This window comes from Vespula vulgaris, chromosome 2, assembly GCF_905475345.1.
Source record: "Vespula vulgaris chromosome 2, iyVesVulg1.1, whole genome shotgun sequence".
Taxonomy (NCBI): Eukaryota; Metazoa; Arthropoda; class Insecta; order Hymenoptera; family Vespidae; genus Vespula; species Vespula vulgaris.
The window spans coordinates 6,523,494-6,541,259 of record NC_066587.1 but is presented as its reverse complement, the minus strand read 5'-3'; the positions used below and the strand labels follow the sequence as shown (position 1 = coordinate 6,541,259).

At 29.5% G+C, this 17,766-nt stretch overlaps 4 protein-coding genes across 6 annotated transcripts; 2 read left to right on the top strand and 2 right to left on the bottom strand.

Moving 5' to 3' along the window:
* Positions 1-1,924: 1,924 nt before the first annotated feature.
* On the bottom strand, positions 1,925-5,400 carry LOC127061395 (endoplasmic reticulum mannosyl-oligosaccharide 1,2-alpha-mannosidase). Its single transcript, XM_050988211.1, has 11 exons — positions 5,121-5,400; positions 4,844-5,014; positions 4,623-4,785; positions 4,372-4,557; positions 4,154-4,302; positions 3,854-4,042; positions 3,580-3,767; positions 3,356-3,482; positions 3,112-3,276; positions 2,890-3,039; positions 1,925-2,744 (listed from the first exon to the last, which is right to left on the bottom strand). The coding sequence occupies exons 1-11, from the start codon at positions 5,247-5,249 to the stop codon at positions 2,526-2,528; spliced, it is 1,836 nt and encodes a 611-aa protein (XP_050844168.1). The 5' UTR covers positions 5,250-5,400; the 3' UTR covers positions 1,925-2,525.
* Positions 5,401-5,424: 24 nt separating this feature from the next.
* On the top strand, positions 5,425-6,909 carry LOC127061408 (peptidyl-prolyl cis-trans isomerase-like 1). 3 transcript variants are annotated; one of them, XR_007780857.1, is made up of 5 exons: positions 5,425-5,641; positions 5,720-5,853; positions 5,929-6,126; positions 6,227-6,392; positions 6,762-6,891. XR_007780857.1 is itself a non-coding variant. In XM_050988235.1 (5 exons), exons 1-4 carry the CDS (start codon positions 5,571-5,573, stop codon positions 6,340-6,342), a joined length of 519 nt encoding a protein of 172 aa, XP_050844192.1. In that variant the 5' UTR covers positions 5,425-5,570; the 3' UTR covers positions 6,343-6,358; positions 6,762-6,909. The 3 variants fall into 3 exon arrangements, 2 of the variants coding, with proteins under 2 accessions (XP_050844192.1, XP_050844191.1); XM_050988235.1 differs by having other exon boundaries at positions 6,227-6,358; positions 6,762-6,909; XM_050988234.1 differs by lacking the exon at positions 6,762-6,891 and having other exon boundaries at positions 6,227-6,578.
* Positions 6,551-8,111, bottom strand: LOC127061399 (F-box/LRR-repeat protein 7-like). Its single transcript, XM_050988219.1, has one exon. The coding sequence runs from the start codon at positions 8,109-8,111 to the stop codon at positions 6,795-6,797; it is 1,317 nt and encodes a 438-aa protein (XP_050844176.1). The 3' UTR covers positions 6,551-6,794.
* A 984-nt stretch (positions 8,112-9,095) lies between these two features.
* On the top strand, positions 9,096-16,952 carry LOC127061393 (unextended protein). The gene is made up of 14 exons (XM_050988209.1): positions 9,096-9,580; positions 11,469-11,760; positions 11,924-12,073; positions 12,166-12,321; positions 12,457-12,645; positions 12,719-12,892; positions 12,999-13,170; positions 13,553-13,744; positions 13,833-13,979; positions 14,054-14,191; positions 14,277-14,549; positions 14,642-14,877; positions 14,961-15,191; positions 15,273-16,952. Exons 1-14 carry the CDS (start codon positions 9,138-9,140, stop codon positions 15,426-15,428), a joined length of 2,949 nt encoding a protein of 982 aa, XP_050844166.1. The 5' UTR covers positions 9,096-9,137; the 3' UTR covers positions 15,429-16,952.
* The last annotated feature ends 814 nt before the right edge of the window (positions 16,953-17,766 follow it).

Here is a 17,766-nt window from a genome sequence, read left to right as displayed (position 1 = left end):
TTTGCGTTACCGTAAAAAAATACACACATACACACGCATAAACAAAGCCTTCACATTTTGCCGTTGTGTTTGTACGTTCATGTTTCCGAACGTATGAAATAGTAAAAAAAAGAAAAAGAGATTCATCAAATGAAATAGTAAATCTATTAATTAGGCTCATCGTTAGTTGACATTATTCGATATATATATATATATATATATATATATATATATATATATATGTACATATATATACATATATATACATATATATATACATATACATATATATAATTTTAGTTATGTAGATATTAATAAATTTAACTAATTTAGATATTCCATTAAAAAGTTTCTTAGAAATATTTTCGATCACTTTTCTATAGTAAAGAATAGAAATATTCAACAATCGGTTTACAATGACCCTTCAAATTACGAAAGGACACATGTAGATACGTTATTGTTTTGTCTAACGAAATGAGGAAAAAAAAAGAGAAACAAACAAGTGAAGGCACTGGCAGTCGCTTCAGTTTTTGTAAGTTCGTCTTTCTTTTGTCACAATGTTGTTGTCGTGTATACGAGAAAATCGTCAGTCAGATCTTTATCATTCTCCAGAGAAAGTGTCTCTCTCTAAGTTTCTGAGAATTTGTTTTTTCCGTCGATCAACATTCAACGACAATCTATCTCAATCATTCGGTCTTTCTAAAAAAAATTCGAAAGCAATTTCAAATTTCCCGCGATTTTCTTACATCAAAGATGTCTCTCAAGCGTATATTTCCTGAACGCGGCAGCTACAAGTAAGTTCATTGAAGCTTTTTTATAAGCTTGTCTTCGTTCATAATTCATTGCACGAGAAAGAGAGAGAAAGATAGAAAGAGAGAGAGGGAAGGAGAGAAAAAGAAAGGTAAAAAAAGGATAAATTTTGGATTTATACGATCAGAGTAACGACGCCAAACAATTCGATGCAAATGGCTGAGAACAGGAAGAAGACCGAATACGAGCAACCGAACGAAGTTCAGTCCCAAACAACGATGGCTACAGCGTCGGTAATCCCGTCCTCGTCATTATCGACTCTGTCATCAACGCCAATGCCACAAAATCGAAACATAGATTATGATGCAATCGAGATAGCACCATCAAATGCAAATATGGCTTTACATTGGGAAAATCAAAAAAGTCAAAGAAAAGTCGAATTCGATATCGACTCTGGGAGTCATTCGTCGAAGGACAACAAATGCGAAAATTGCCTTATTAATTGTCTTTATTATACGCATGAATGTTGTGATTGTGCCATTTTATGACGACTCTTTTTTTTTTTTTAGAAGATTATACTTAAAGATCTACGATAAGAAATTCGTTGAAAGACTGCTTTAAGAAGAAGTGTTATGTTAGTTACATTGTATTCTCGCATTGTAAAATAAAGAATATGTTTCATGAAAAACATATACGTACATATATGTACTATAAAGATTAATTTTCATGATACGTAACATAAAATGTAAATATTTAATAGAAAAATGTAATTTGAGTGCCATTGATTAGTGTATTATTCGTATTATCAATTGCATCCTATTTTACCGACATGATTGTGGATTATTGTATATGTATGCGTGTGTGTATAATATAGTGTTGGAGAACTTATTTCTATATCTTTTTTCTCATATGAAACTAATGACTATATTATTACACAACTAGTGTGTGTGTGTGTATATATATATATACATATCACACATGCGCATATACTTACTTATGTATAAAAGCTTTTTATATAATGTAAATAATGTACATTTTTATCTATCCTTGGCAGTAATAATTTTGGCCGTTTGTCGTATATGTACGTTGAAGCAAATATAATGTATGATAAATCATAGAAAAAATATTAATAAATCACGACTAGATACTTAAGTTACTTCTATAAATGATTACATTGATATTGCTAGAAAAAAGATTATCTTGGTATTTTTTTTAATAAACTGTTCTTTTAATGTACAATCTAAGATATGAATATGTACTTTTTTCTCTTCCAAGTTAAATAGTATAAGCATGTGCTCATTATAGATGAATAGTACTTCTGTGTATAAGTAGCTTTGATTACAATTGCTTGATAATCGATGTATTAAAAATTTCAATGAAAAAATTTGCTTTTTACCGCTATGATTCACATTGATCTATAATATAAAGAGTAAAGTATTTACAAAGTTGTTCATTTCATCGTCCGATGATCATAGATAGGCACTACTTAAGTCAAAGACGTAATTGTGTATGAACAATGATATGATTTCTTATAAATCACAACGTATGAAATACTTATGACAATAAATTTAAAAATGTTTGCTTTACATACACGCTATTATGATTAATTGGGTATACTTCTGTACAAATTTTTTAGACAATCAAAAATATTGGAAAATCTTTCGCATCCAATACACATGATTGGATTTTAGGTGCAATTTTTCAATAATAATGATTAATAGATCGGTGCAAATGAATTCAACTAATTAAATACACAGCGTCGAATTTGTCGAATATAAATTTTTCTTTACATCATATTATGATTCATATATAGGCAATGGGTGACCCTCGGAATTGAATACCCATTTATCTAAATCTATTAATTGTCTGGTATCATCGAATAACAAATATAAATATTTCAATGTTTCGGCGAACCAAAAACTTTCGGTCATATCTTGTGGTCGTATGTTATGAATACTTCGAACATTCCCAATACTTGTGTATCCATTTTCCACTTTAGTATAATTTTCAAATGCCTATTTATATATAAAGAGATTAAAATATATTTATATGTGTGTGTGTATATATATATATATATATATATATATATATATATATATATAATAAGTAGAATTGCGAATAGACAAGATCAAATTTTAAGGTAAACATGTTAATGCTTACTTGAAATATTTGCCAGCCCCAATCCTGGAAAGTTTTATTTCCTGTGAAATACCACATATAAAAAAGACTTTCTATAAACTCAGGTCGTAGGAGATTATGTGCATCATTTGTTTTCACATACATATCCATTTGATTATCTCCTTCTAACTTCTGTGAGTGGTAAAAAAGAAAATAAAAGGGTTTATTATTAATGTATGTTTATAACTCTTCTAATAAATTTACCTGAATGTTAAAGTAAGTTATTTCAGGAGCAAGAAAAGTTGGTTGTATCGCATATGTTTGATAACAAGTTTTGACAATATCATTTGCAAAAGCCATATGTTCTTGTGGTAAGCCATGATGGACTCCTAAGGCTAATGTACCTCCTAAGTAACATGTAAGATGGTCCTATAAGATATATTTATGAGTATTTTTTTAATTCTTAATGTTGCTATATAGCATTAATATGTTTCCAGAAAGAAATTACCATCTTTGGTCTTGTATCTTTATGCGCACCAACTAATTCTGCTATAAAAAGATACTTATTAATAGCTGTATATTTGACTAGATGTTTCTTAGTTCCAGAAATGCCCAATAAATAGTCATCTCGTAAACTGTAAATAAAGAGAAGCAATGGTCTATCAGAGACACTACTACTATCTCGTGCATTGCAAATGATCAGGAGTTACATGCTTAAAAAAAAATACAGACTAGTCTATGGTCTTCCCAGTTTGTATCCATTGTTTCAATAAATATTCGTAATAGCTGTCACCTCTAGCTCCTAAAGTAATTGTCGCATATTCTCTAAATTGTCCATTGTTTGCATTGATAAAAATTGGAACTAGACCATCGTGTTTCTCTAATTGATGTACATGTTCTGAGACTCTTGCAGCAGCTGCCTACACAATTATTAATTATTATGAAGTATACTTTGAAAAGTAATACCACATAGAGATATTTTTCTTTATACTTCTTTTCTCATTACCTCAAATTTAGGTTGTCCTGAACTACGACTTAAATCACGAAATTCTAATTGAATGGAAGTTACTTCACTAGTACTACTATCAGGCCCCCATTTAGGACTATGTGCTGCTCTAGTCCCTAAATTGACATCAGAATATGGAACACCAGATCTGGTAGAAAATGCTGGCATCATACGATCTCCCAAATCGATCTTAAATTGTATAGACTCAATAATTATAAAATAAAATAATAAAATATGAAATAATATAAATAAATAAGATAATGTACTAAAAAATTTTAAAAAGGTCAATATTGAATTCACCGCTTTATTTAAAAATATTTTTTCTCCACTAAGATGATATGCAGCTAATAATCCTCCTAATACTCTTATTGTTACTTCAAACAGGTTAACATCACGATTCATGGTGAAGACCAAACTATTTTCAATCCATGATTTGGCTTCTGCAAAATCTAAAAAAGTCAAGGATATTAATTTCATAATACTGGAAGAAGATAAAAGTGAATATATATTATACACACCATCATTCAAACCCATCATGTATAAAGTATCTAAAGAGTCTACAATAGTAAGTCCTAAACCAAACCATTCATGATATTTTTTTGATATCGGCTTAACATTGTCATGACCCCAAGCATATTGTTTATACCCATCCCATGAATGTTTAAATGCTGCAACTACTGCTTTTTGTCTACTATTTTGTGGTCCTATAAAATATAATTGTTTATAAATTATCAAGATCATTAATCTATTACTTTTACATTAAATATACCTTCAAATTTAAGTGCGATTGGTTTTGGTTGAGGTGGTTCCCCAATTTGATCATCATCTACTTGATTGATCTCTGGTTGAAATTCTGGTTCTTCAATGACATCACCACCATGACCACCACCAGCAGGTTGGTTAACATTATCTACAACAATATCCTCTGGCACCTAGGAAAATCAGCTGTTAATTGAATAGTGTTCAAAATGATTTTAATACTTTATTTACCTTTTCATATTTTACTGTCTCTTGAACTATATCAACATTATTATACTCATTGTTATTTTGTAAAATAGCATTTTTGGTTTCACCGGGCAAAAGATAAAATATCACAAGTAAAATTGTTACAATAGCAAAGTAGAAAATACTTCTTTGAAACCTTGATAACTGTTTCCATTGCTGTAATAAAATAATAAATAATTAAAATAATAGCTATCATTTAACAATTTAATAATTAAAAAATTATCATCATTTGTGTGCAATATAATGTTTGAAAAATAATTACCCTCCAAAGGCTACGCGAAGTCCCCCGTGTGAAAGCCGCACTATCGTAAATATTTAAACTAATATAATCTGTTTTACCTAAATCCCGGGGAGAAAACATGTTTTTACTGAGGTTAAGTCGTTCTGGCATACGTAATGAACTACGAGTGAGCCAGAAGACATTAAAAGAATGTGATCACGTTTAAAACTGATGGACAAAATGGTCCACATTTATAAAATCTGTAAATATTATCTTTAACACATTTTTATAACACCATTGCAGGATCCGGCATTACGACTTTACACATCAATTCGGAACCGCTTATAGTTACAGGAAGCTAATGTAGATAGCGTTCTAAAAACAGCTGATACAATTCGTACATAGTTTTGTAGTTTGAATTTAGTTTGGTTATTGGTTTAGTTTATTATTTGTAATATCCCGATTTTTATTAATAATTTTTATAGTGTAATAATGACTCTTTCAAATATATCAGGAATACCAGATAAACATTGGCAACCTCCTTTCGTGGCTTTTGAGACAACGTAAGACAAATATATAAATATATAAATACCGTTTCTAACGTGTAATTTTTTGTTAGTGATATATTTTTTCTATTTCAGTATGGGTGAAATAGTCATTGAATTATACTGGAAACATGCACCTATAACGTGTAGAAATTTTGCTGAATTGACACGTCGTGGATATTACAATGGTACAAAGTTTCATAGAATAATTCGTGATTTTATGATACAAGGTAAAACAAGGTTGTGTTTTGTAAAACTTTCATTGAATATTGCACATGATATTATAAATGTATGCGTCTATACAGGTGGAGATCCAACTGCTACAGGAAAAGGTGGTATGTCCATATATGGAGATAGTTTTGATGATGAAATTCATGATGATTTGAAACATACTGGCGCTGGTATATTATCCATGGCAAACTCTGGACCAGATACAAATGGATCTCAATTTTTTATTACATTAGCACCTACACAGTGGTTAGATGGAAAGCATACTATATTTGGTAAGATTAAAAATTATAATATATACGTATATATGTATCAATTATGATTTTATAAGAGTGGTCCTAATTTAAACGAAATCTTGTGTTTTACCATGAGCAGGACGAATTCATTCTGGTATGGCAATAGTAAAAAGAATTGGTCTTGTTGAGACAGATAAGAACGATAGACCTATCGATGATGTTAAAATTGTTAAAGGATCAGTGAGAAATGCATAAATCTTTTGAATGGAAGGTTTGTATTATAGCCGATTGATCTAAGTAATAAGGTAATACTATTTCTATTATGTGATGTAAAATATTACTCTGCATAAAATAACTAAAAGAAAGAAATTGATATCGTTATATAATAATACATATAAAATAACAAACTGATTAAATGTAACTACTTTTTTGATAACATTGAAAGAAGATTATAAGACATCCATTTATTAAAGTATAAAATTTAACATTTTATTACCCTTGTATAATGTATTAAAATATAAAAAAAACAATAAATAGCGAATGCGTTTTTTAAGCAAGACGCAAAATATATATTTTTACAATCTATTTCAGTATACGCCGCTTTTTTTTCTATACGTATAAATTAATATTTAATTAAGCAATGAAATTGATATTTGTTAATAAATATATCGCAGATAGTAGAAGCAGGAGATTAAAGTAAATATGGATCAACTGGAAAAACCAGGATTAGTATGTTCTATAACACATCGACGACAATAACGTTTAACTGCGCGGTATCCAACCCAAGTTACTCTAGGGCATTCTCCGATATTTAACTGTCTCAAACCACGTACGTAATACGCTAATGCTTCCAGTCCAGCATCTGTGATTCGTTCGCAACCACAAAGAGAGAGCTTTTTCAAATTAGGACAGCCTGTGGAAAGAGCCTCGAGTGTGGCATCACCGATATCGCATTTTCCTATGTCAAGAGCTCTGAGCCGTGGACATCCACGTGCCAAAGCCGAAGTAGCGCTATCACTGAGTGCTTCGCAACCACGTGCATTCAAGTAACGTAATTTATAACAATGTCTGGCTACCACAAGCAGACCGGCATCAGATACACGGTCGCATTTACCAACAGAAAAATATCTTAACGATGGCCCTAGACGTGCGGCCACTTCACGTACACCAAAATCTGTTATTTTTGCGCAATCAGATACAGAAAGTTGTCGTAAATTTCCACAGTAAGATGCAATAGCAACGAAACTGGCATCGGTTATACGTGCGCATCGTCGGAGATAAAGGCACGCAAGTTGTGGCATACGGGAGAGCGTTAATACCAAACCAGAATCTTCAATATTGTGACAATCGCTTAAATCAAGCGATTGTAATTGCAACGATGTTATCCGGCTACAAGCTTTAGTCACACTCACACATCCAGTTAAATCTAATTCTTTTAAATGCACGCAATTATCTAAAATGGCAGTCACATTAGCATCCGTGACGCGTCGCGAATGACGCAAAATTAGAGAAGTTAAACTTAAAAATGGCAGTTGTCGAAAGACTCCAGGAAGACCTGTGGCACCTTCCAATATCAACCGGCGAATACAAGAATGACATCCTCGCTGTGCTAAAGCATTTAGTGCTATAGTCGCATTTTGAGGATACTGTATCTCAACTTCCTTCCATAAGGATGGATGCCACGCTATTTCCCATAGACGTCTACAAGTTTGCGCCAAAGCACAGCGATCTCTAGTACTTAACCAGGAGAAAATTTTTAATAACAACTCATCGTCAAGTTGGTAAAGACCTGTAACATATGCTCTTTTCTGTTGTGACAGCGGTTGTTGTCTCGTAGGTACAGATGTAATAGCAGATGAGGAAGGCACACGGCAACCACTGTTGTCAAGAGTATGGTATCCAAGATCAATTGCATCAGAGGATGGCCTGTATAAAGACACTTTCTGTGTTGTATATCCGATTCCTCGTTCAGAGTTATTTTTCTCCCCAAAAGATGGAAAGAGGAGTGGACAGGATCCATCCATTCCATGCTCTGATTTAAAAGAAGAAAAAATTTTAATTTAATTAAGATGTTAAAATATAATGAAAATTTAAGATAAGAAAAATATTAACAAAATTTATTTAACAAACAAATTCTGTTATTATTAATAGTTCAAAATGTGAACGTTTACAATTTTTAATTTGAAAAAAAATTCTTGCTTTATTCTCAAATTTCGCGCGCATATCGATATGCGAATATAAACTGTCAATAGAAGAAAATAAACATTTTACATTATCTTCTATGATAAAAAATTGTGAAAACAATTTACTTACAATCACGTTGACAAGCAAAGTGATCAATGATATTCTCTAACATTACTGAGCATTATCGATCTATCCGTCAGTTCCTCCATTTTGATCTTGCGGTCCAGTTGTTGAAGCAGTTGGATACATCTTGATCGATCTTTACGAATAATTAAAGTTCAAACCATTTTCTATATGTTCACGTATCGATGAACGCTTCGTAATTTTGTTAGAATATTTTTTACACTTTCTACCTCTAAATATAGGAATAAATCTGAGCGAAATTAATGGAAAAGATTTTCCACACGTTTATAGTTTCCGATATACTTTATGCCGTATTCTTACATCACGATCGATAGGTTGTCAAGATCACTCGAATCAAAGATCGAAAGTATGAAGAGAACTTAAACACATTTTCGTCACATCTGATTGGACAATATATATCAACGTTGATTGGTTGATTCTAATGTAGCTAAGAAATGTCTTAATTTCACTATATTTTTGTATATTGTACGAATATGTTTGTATTATTGACTTATCAAAGCACATTTTTGTATTTTCCATCGAAAATTAATTATTTTAAGTTCTCGAATAGGAAAAATCGAGATAAAGATAAGTCATCCCTACTACGCGTTACACGTAGATGGTATTGCGAGATATCGCAAGAGTCATTACATTTGCGCATGCGCGGCGCCGATTCTGAAGGTTATAAATACAGCTCACTTCCAGTAGATGAGTGAAGTTGTCAGAGTTGAGTTAGTCGCACGATGGCGCGACATGTTGGTCGCTCGTACACACCGGCAGTTTTTCTATTATTCGTTATTGCAGTTATTCGATTAACAAGAGGCAATACATTGACAGACGTAGTGAGTCCGTTGAGTAATCCTAACGTGACCGCTGTAAGCGTGTTAAATCTACGGGATTCGTTCTTCCATGAAACACCTTCGTTTCGTTCCGACTACTTGATAGAGCTATATGGGACCGGCCTCGAAAGTAACTTATCATTACATTGGTCGGATGATGGTAGTGATTGTGAACGGAATAATGTACTCAAGAACATTTGGATTTCGATGTCAGGCGATCGTGCGATGTACACGTTTTCCGAACTTCCGGACTTTAAAGTAAATACGGTCTATTTTTGCCTGAAAAACGGTGAACGATGGACCAATCTTGGAAGTAATTTTACGGTGAACTTACCTTCGCGATCGCAGTAAGTATATATATACACACACATATATATATATACATGTTTATGTACGTATGTGTATGGTACGATTGGTATGCGAGGGTAATTTTCCTTACGTGTAACAAAGAAAAAGAAAAAAGGACGAATTGCTGTCTACCTACGTTGCAACCTCAGAAGATGCCGGTTATATGATATAATGTGATTTTTTTCCTCATTGTGTAAGACACCATTTTTTTTTCGTACACTTTTGCATTTATTTGTCTACTATCTTAGCATATTATCGCATATAATGTAGTTTTATCGTGATAATAGTATCTTTGATTAAGTCTTACGTTATATATTTTTTGTCCATGTAATTCTTATTCCATCTATGATATATATATATGTGTATTATATATATATATATATATATATATATATATATATAAAACGAAATTTGAACTAAATTTAGAGTACCAGCAAAAAGATATATATATATATGTGTGTATATATATATATATATATAGATAAAACAATATTATAATGTAATTTTTATTCTATTGTAAATATGAATTGATGTGCGAATAAATGATTTAGACATCTCTGAAAGTTACGAACGTCTCGTTATCACTGTATACATTTGCAACAAATTTAAGTGTACTATAGATTAATCTTCATCAACATTTGTTCTCATAAACATTAGAACATTAATTTATAGAGGACAACTGCGTACATTTTACTTTGCATGTATTTTGCTTTGCATGTGCATAGTACTTTGTTTTATTGTTCACAATAAATCATTCTTTTGTCTTCATTTGAGATAATTGTTTATCAATAAGCAATAACAATAAATATTATTTTATAAATAAATAAAAACAAAGGTTCGATATAAAGTGTAAATATATAGAACATAAATTAATCAGATTGATCTAATGAATATAATATAAATTCGTATAATAAGAATTTTGTATTTTTATACATTGAATAGTGTAATAAAATTGATGTATTATTAATGTATATATAATATTATAAATTATTTTCTTTGTTAAGAATTTTAATTAGTTATTTTTATCATAATTTGAGATTATACTTGTTATTTGACCATTATTCAGATACTCTAGGTTGGATGTATAAAAATAGATTTATGTTTGACCTACATTTAAGTGTTCCAATATTTTTACATTGAGCAAATATTTTAAGAAAGAAAATCATATATAAGCCTACTTCATTCAAGTTCTTCAATGAATTAACAGTTTATCTATAGATAAATTTTATGTCCATTTTCTTTAATATGTTTAATTTTTAATTTTGTGAAAAATATATAAACGTCAATAAAGTTCTTTGTAGTGTATAACATTTTTTGTGCTTATTATGTTTTCTGTATTGAGCCATGGTTTCCTTTTACATACTTCTTGATTGCTTGCTATCAGACTGATGACTAATTATCTATATCAGTGTATCCAATTACTTTTTATATACGTTGCAAGTTTGCTAGTGATTATTATCTGAAATATGTATTTAGTTAGTTATACTACATTTTTATAACATTGATAAATGCTGTATCAATGTTATACAAATATGTTATAATTTTTATATGTATTTCTATTATAAATCTTACGTTTTTTATCTTCATAAAAAAAAATACTGACATTTTTTAAGTAGGTCATTGTACTCATTTTATATCATATACTTTTTATTAAGAATTTGAGATATTATCTTTTATATAAACATGGTATATTTGTCCTTCTACCTTGGTTTATATATCAATGTTCAATTGATACAATTATTTTAACCTTTAAAATTAAGAGGACCGTTGCAAGAGAGAATAACAAGTATGTTTGGTGTAGCTTCTACAAAATTGAATAATATTTCAATTTATAATTGTTTCCTGACCATTTGTATTCTCTATAGCAACTGAATATTTCATTCTCAGAAAATATTTTCGCACACGTCGTGCCAATTCACATGTACCTGACATCGATGAAAATGAAAATGTACCATCGACGCAAGTCCGTACAAACATTTACATTGAAGGCCTGAGAGTTGAGTTAGCTGATAAGGATCCTAGCTACACCGAAGAAGGTATTCCAGAGATTTTGGCTGGTACCAAAGCAGTAATACGGTTATTCGGATCTGGAATTACAGAAGGTACTTTAATCACATTTACGGATATACCACAAGAGAGGGATTCTATTTGTGACAAAATAAAGAGCAATGAGTTTCAAGTAAGAGAAAGTTATTATTTACATACCAAAATTAATTCAAAAGCTTGTAGAATCAATTTTATAATTTGAATGCATGCAAAAAAGAATTTAAAAGCTCTTTGTGAATGTAAAACTTCTAAACAGATAATTAAAGCAGACAATTTTTTTATTTTATTGCTTCTAGGTGAAAAATGTAGAGAAAAATACAGCAACCATTGATGTAGTTCTACCACTTGGATCTCCATTTTTTATTTGTGCAAAACCACCAATGTATGAAGATGGCCAAAGTGATTATGTGCCTTTTAAACATCAAGGCATAGCATCATGGAATATGGTGAGCGTTATATTTTTTCTTTTAGATGCATATATATTTTGATATTACTAAGGTAAATGTAATATTAACTATTTACAGTCAATATATTTCAGATTCGTACATATGAAAAAATGTTACCTCTTTGGCTTACCATTTTAATCATTCTCCTGTGCCTCAGCTTTTCTGCTTTATTCTCTGGCCTTAATTTGGGTTTGATGGCAATGGATAGAACTGAACTAAAAATACTTTGTAACACTGGTACAGAAAAAGTATGTTATATAGATATAGTTGATTATATATTATTTTTTTCTTAATTCTGAATGTTATAGAATTGTTTAATTTACTATTAAAATATCAATATCTGATTTTTTAAACAATTGTTAAATGATTTAATTATATTTTAGGAAAAACAATATGCAAGGACAATACAACCAGTGAGAAACCATGGAAATTATTTGCTTTGTTCTATTTTGTTTTCAAATGTCCTTGTCAATTCATTGTTCACTATTTTGTTAGATGATTTAACATCTGGGCTAGTTGCAGTCATCTGCTCAACACTTGCTATTGTTATCTTTGGTGAAATTTCACCACAAGTATGTATTTTTCAAAATGTAATGTAACTATTATAACATTTATGAAGCAAATACTTAATGTTTTTCTTTATAGGCCATATGTAGCAGACATGGCCTATGTGTTGGTGCTAAAACAATTTACATTACAAAATTAACTATGATAATAACATTTCCATTAAGTTATCCAATTAGTAAAATTTTGGATGTTTTTCTTGGTGAAGAGATTGGTAATGTGTATAATAGGGAAAGATTGAAAGAACTTGTTAAGGTGAGCATTTATTTAAAAACAATAATTTGATGAGTTAATAATATTTTTGATGAGTATAAAATTTCTATCATAAACAATACTACTATAACTATATCATAAATTATAGGTTACAACAGGATATAATGATCTAGAAAAAGATGAAGTTAATATTATAGCTGGAGCATTAGAATTACGGAAGAAGACTGTTGCAGATGTTATGACAAGAATTGAAGATGTGTATATGCTAAATTATAATGCAATTTTAGATTTTGAAACTGTATCTGAAATCATGAAATCAGGTATACATTATTTTTTTCTTTTTTAATTTCACTTTAATTATTTATCGCATTTATATTAGTTCATAATGATTTTATTGATATGATTTTTTTATTAATAATGATTTTATAATATTTTATTAATATTAAGACAACATGATATTATGACAACATTATTATATTATTTTAACATATTCAACAAATTAAAATTTAATATAAATAAGATGTAATCTCTTATTGAGATCTAGATTGATTAAGAATTAATTTAAAATAATGTTATCTAACTTATCAAACACTTATGTTAAGCGAGCGATTGTACTATCTGATTAATTAATTATCTAAAAATAATTAGAAACATTGTTAAATAATATTACTAATACGTGATTAACTAATATTCTATTTACAGGTTATTCACGAATACCAGTATACGAAGGAACTAGAACTAATATAATAACGATGTTGTATATTAAAGATCTTGCATTTGTTGACCCTGATGATAATATGCCGCTTAAAACACTTTGTCAGTTTTATCAAAATCCATGCAACTTCGTTTTCGAAGATGTTACATTAGATATAATGTTTAAACAATTTAAAGAAGGTATATTCTATAAGTATAATTCTATGTAAATAGTTTTATTTACAAGTTTTTATAATAAAAATCTTTCATTAATCTTTTATTCTTATAGGTCATAAAGGTCATATGGCATTTGTTCAAACAGTTAACAATAAGGGTGAAGGTGATCCTTTCTATGAAGTGATAGGTTTAGTTACACTAGAAGATGTTATAGAAGAATTAATTCAAGCAGAAATTATAGATGAAACAGATGTATTTAGTAAGTTAGATCAAAATATCTGAATATAAACGCAGTAAATTGTATTTATTAACGTAACATTTATTTATTTATAGCCGATAATAGAAGTAAACGTAAAAGGCAAGCTCGGACAAAAATGCAGGACTTTACTGTGTTCGCAGAGAAGAAAGAAAATCAGCGTATTCATATATCTCCTCAATTAACTTTGGCCATGTTTCAATACTTATCTACAAGTAGGAAGAAGTGTTACCTTGAGATTAGTGTAGACATTATTATAAGGCATTTAGCATATATCTGAGCATAACATATGATTCACAGCTGTAGATGCTTTTAAACCTGATACAATATCCGAAACTATTCTACGTCGTTTACTTAAACAAGATATCATTTATCACATCAAAGTCAAGACCCGTGAAAAGGCCAGAAATGACCCTGTTGCAGTAATTTATCAGCAAGGAAAAGCAGTAGATTATTTTGCATTGATATTAGAAGGTCGAGTAGAAGTTACAGTTGGTAAAGAAAATTTAATGTTCGAAAGTGGTCCATTTACATACTTCGGATCTCAAGCACTTACTACGAATATAGGAATAGGTAAAAAAAAAAAAAAAACCGTATATTTGTATATTTAATTACGCATATCCACATTAATGATATTTATATTTAATGTATTTATTATATTCTAGCTGAATCTCCCACAAATGGAAATCCTCAAAATCTTGGAAGTATTCAATCGATCAATTTAGATAGTATATTACGTTATACATTTATACCAGACTATACTGTTCGGGCAGTAACAGAAGTATTTTATGTCAAAGTCAAAAGATCTTTGTATCTCGCTGCTAAACGTGCCACCCTTTTGGAACGAAGCCAAAAAGATCCTTTACCTAGTCAAGATCAATTTGATGATGAAGTAGAGAAAGTACGTAGGATACAAATTTTTCAACGACAATCCAAAATCAATTAATATTAATTAGATAATACAAGGAAAAATTTTCTTTTTAGTTATTACATTCCTTGGATGAGGATGACCGTAGCGTACCAGAATCGCCAGTTTTACCAAAAGACAAAGAAATTGAAACCAGTAAAGAAAAAGAAGTTAAAAGTCAGTCACCAATTCGAAGTGCAACTGCCCCAACATCTCCTCTTCCAGTCAGTGCAAGTCCAGTCACAAATTCTAAATTTGTTTCATCACATAGCGATCATAATGGAAAGATAAAAAATTCCCCGATAAAAGTATGTCACTTTGAGCTTGCATCATTTTTTATTCTAAGTTCTTGTCGTTTTAATTTACTTTGACGTTATAATTTATTTAAGGCACAAAATACAGCCACTCCAACAGGAATGGGCAAAATGAACTTAGATTCTGACGTACATATAAGTCAGTCAGAAGCTGTTCGACTTTTGTCTGGGAAGAAATCATTGGATGACGAGGAAAGAACAACTTTATTAGTTAAACAAGATCGTTCTTAACGCTTACAGAATGGCCGACGATATACGATAATGTCGGCAGTTGGAATAGTATTAAAGATACCAAGCAACGAAGGGCAGAACATACGTCTATGACATATACAGATGTTTTGGCATTAGGTACTTAACAAATTACTTAAATATCTAATGTAAACAATACTAATCCAATTATGAGATTCTTATGCATTTTATATCATCGCGATTGGCTTAGAAACTGTACCCAATTCCTCGATAAAAAATATATCTATTTTGCTCAGGGGAAGTTGCCAAAAATGTTCATATATATATTCATAGAACATTATTCATTGAATAGCTCATTTCATGAACAATCATACGTGCATCACATACCACCGTTTAATGGCATTTAGCGCATGGTAGAAAAAATATTCCAATTTAATCTCACACGTTCCATCAAGTCTCTTTTTTCATTAAGCAGCTAAGTACTTACAAAGGTGTTCAGTAAAGACTGAACATGTATATAAATAGAAGTAATAACTCATTAACCCATTCAGTGAATAAGTGCTCGTAGGTTACATTATATTTTAATTAGAAAGAATAGGAAAAGAAGTTCTGAATATTAATCGTGTTGCTAGACTCTGTGTTGCATACACTTCTCAATATACTCTACATTAGCATTTAGATACAATATTGAATACTTTTCAGTGTAGTGACACTATGTATTTACATAGTAATTCTTTCTCTTCTTTCATAGAACCTAATTAAGTTTATCTACGAGCGCTCTAGGGTTAATTTTAAGAGTGTTTTTATTTTATAAAAGATTTTATGATTTATTTATTTATATTATTTATGTAGTATACATACATACATACATATATATATATATATATATATATATATATATATATGTATTATATCATTTATGGATTTTATGAGGAGAATAGTTCAATCTAAAAGAAAGGCTCCTTTAATATTCTGCGAAAGAAGTTTTTCTACAACAAGCACTTCCCTTTACTTACTGTGAATATAGTATGAAAATGTGTTTTTTTTTTTCCTTTAAGTATTGATGTAATGATTTTTAATATCAAAAGTAATAGATTTGTGGGTACAGTTTTTTTGCTGATCTAGTAAAAGAAACAGGATGATTAATATTAATTAAAACCTTATAATTATTATTGAAAACTTTTGTGTGGAAATAAGTTTATTTAACAATATTATAAAAAACCGTTGTATGACCAAACACAGGTGGATATTAAGCAAAAACAGTACAAAGTAATAAATTTGTAGGTATATATATGATTGAAGAAATTATTAAGTATTTTTCTTGGTGCAACGGTTGTTCATTTTGCTTAATAAATTATATCCTTTATATTTTACATTGAGTAATAGGTGCCCTAAAAATAATTAGTGGTAAAAAGATATATTTGATACGTAATTAATGTAATCGTATTTTTATTCTGTGCCTTAAAATATCTGGTAGATATAAACCTGTTTAATCAGCTTTATTAGACCAAGTGTTGCCCTAAAGAATATTTTAGTAATCATTCGAAAAATATATCTGTTAATTTATTTTCTATTTCTTTTTATAACCCTTGAACATTTAATTGTAATTTCGCACAATATGTATATATATATATCAAGTGTATTAACATTAGAAAAGAATTATGAACATTATGTTATACTTCACATATATACGTAAAAAACGTATTCAAAGTTATTACTAAATATCACTAAAAATGTGGTAGTATTACTTGCAAGAGACATAAATCAATGAAATTATTGTATGCTTGAGATATTTTAATGAATTATAAATTAATTGCAAAAATGGAATAGTATAAATATAATCCAATCTGAATAAATCTTCATATACAAATAATGGATAATAGAAACAATATTTAACTAATAAAAATATATTTCTTCACTTCTATAATTTATATTGCAATATAGAAAAAAAAATAGGACTCAGATTACATTATTTCTGAATTAATAACAAAGGCAATTTGTGAACATATCTCCCAATTGTTAAAATAAAAAAATAATATTTTAAGTTTGTTTAATAGAAAAGTAATGTAGAGCGAGATATCGTTTGAGTTTTATAATCTATTTTATTTTTGCTATTTACTCTAATTTTTTTAAATAATATAATTGTAGAAGCTGCCATATATTTAATATAGTACAATTTTTATCGTTCAAAATTTTAATAATTAATTTATTTTTGAAATTAAATAAGATTAAATTAATATTGGTTGTGGGTATATCTCTTTTTGATTATAATTTGCATACCAGATACAAATTAAAGTACTTATTTATATGGCCATACATGCATAGAGAGGTCATTAAAATTAAACTTCACATTGTCAATTCATGAAATATTGAAGGAATA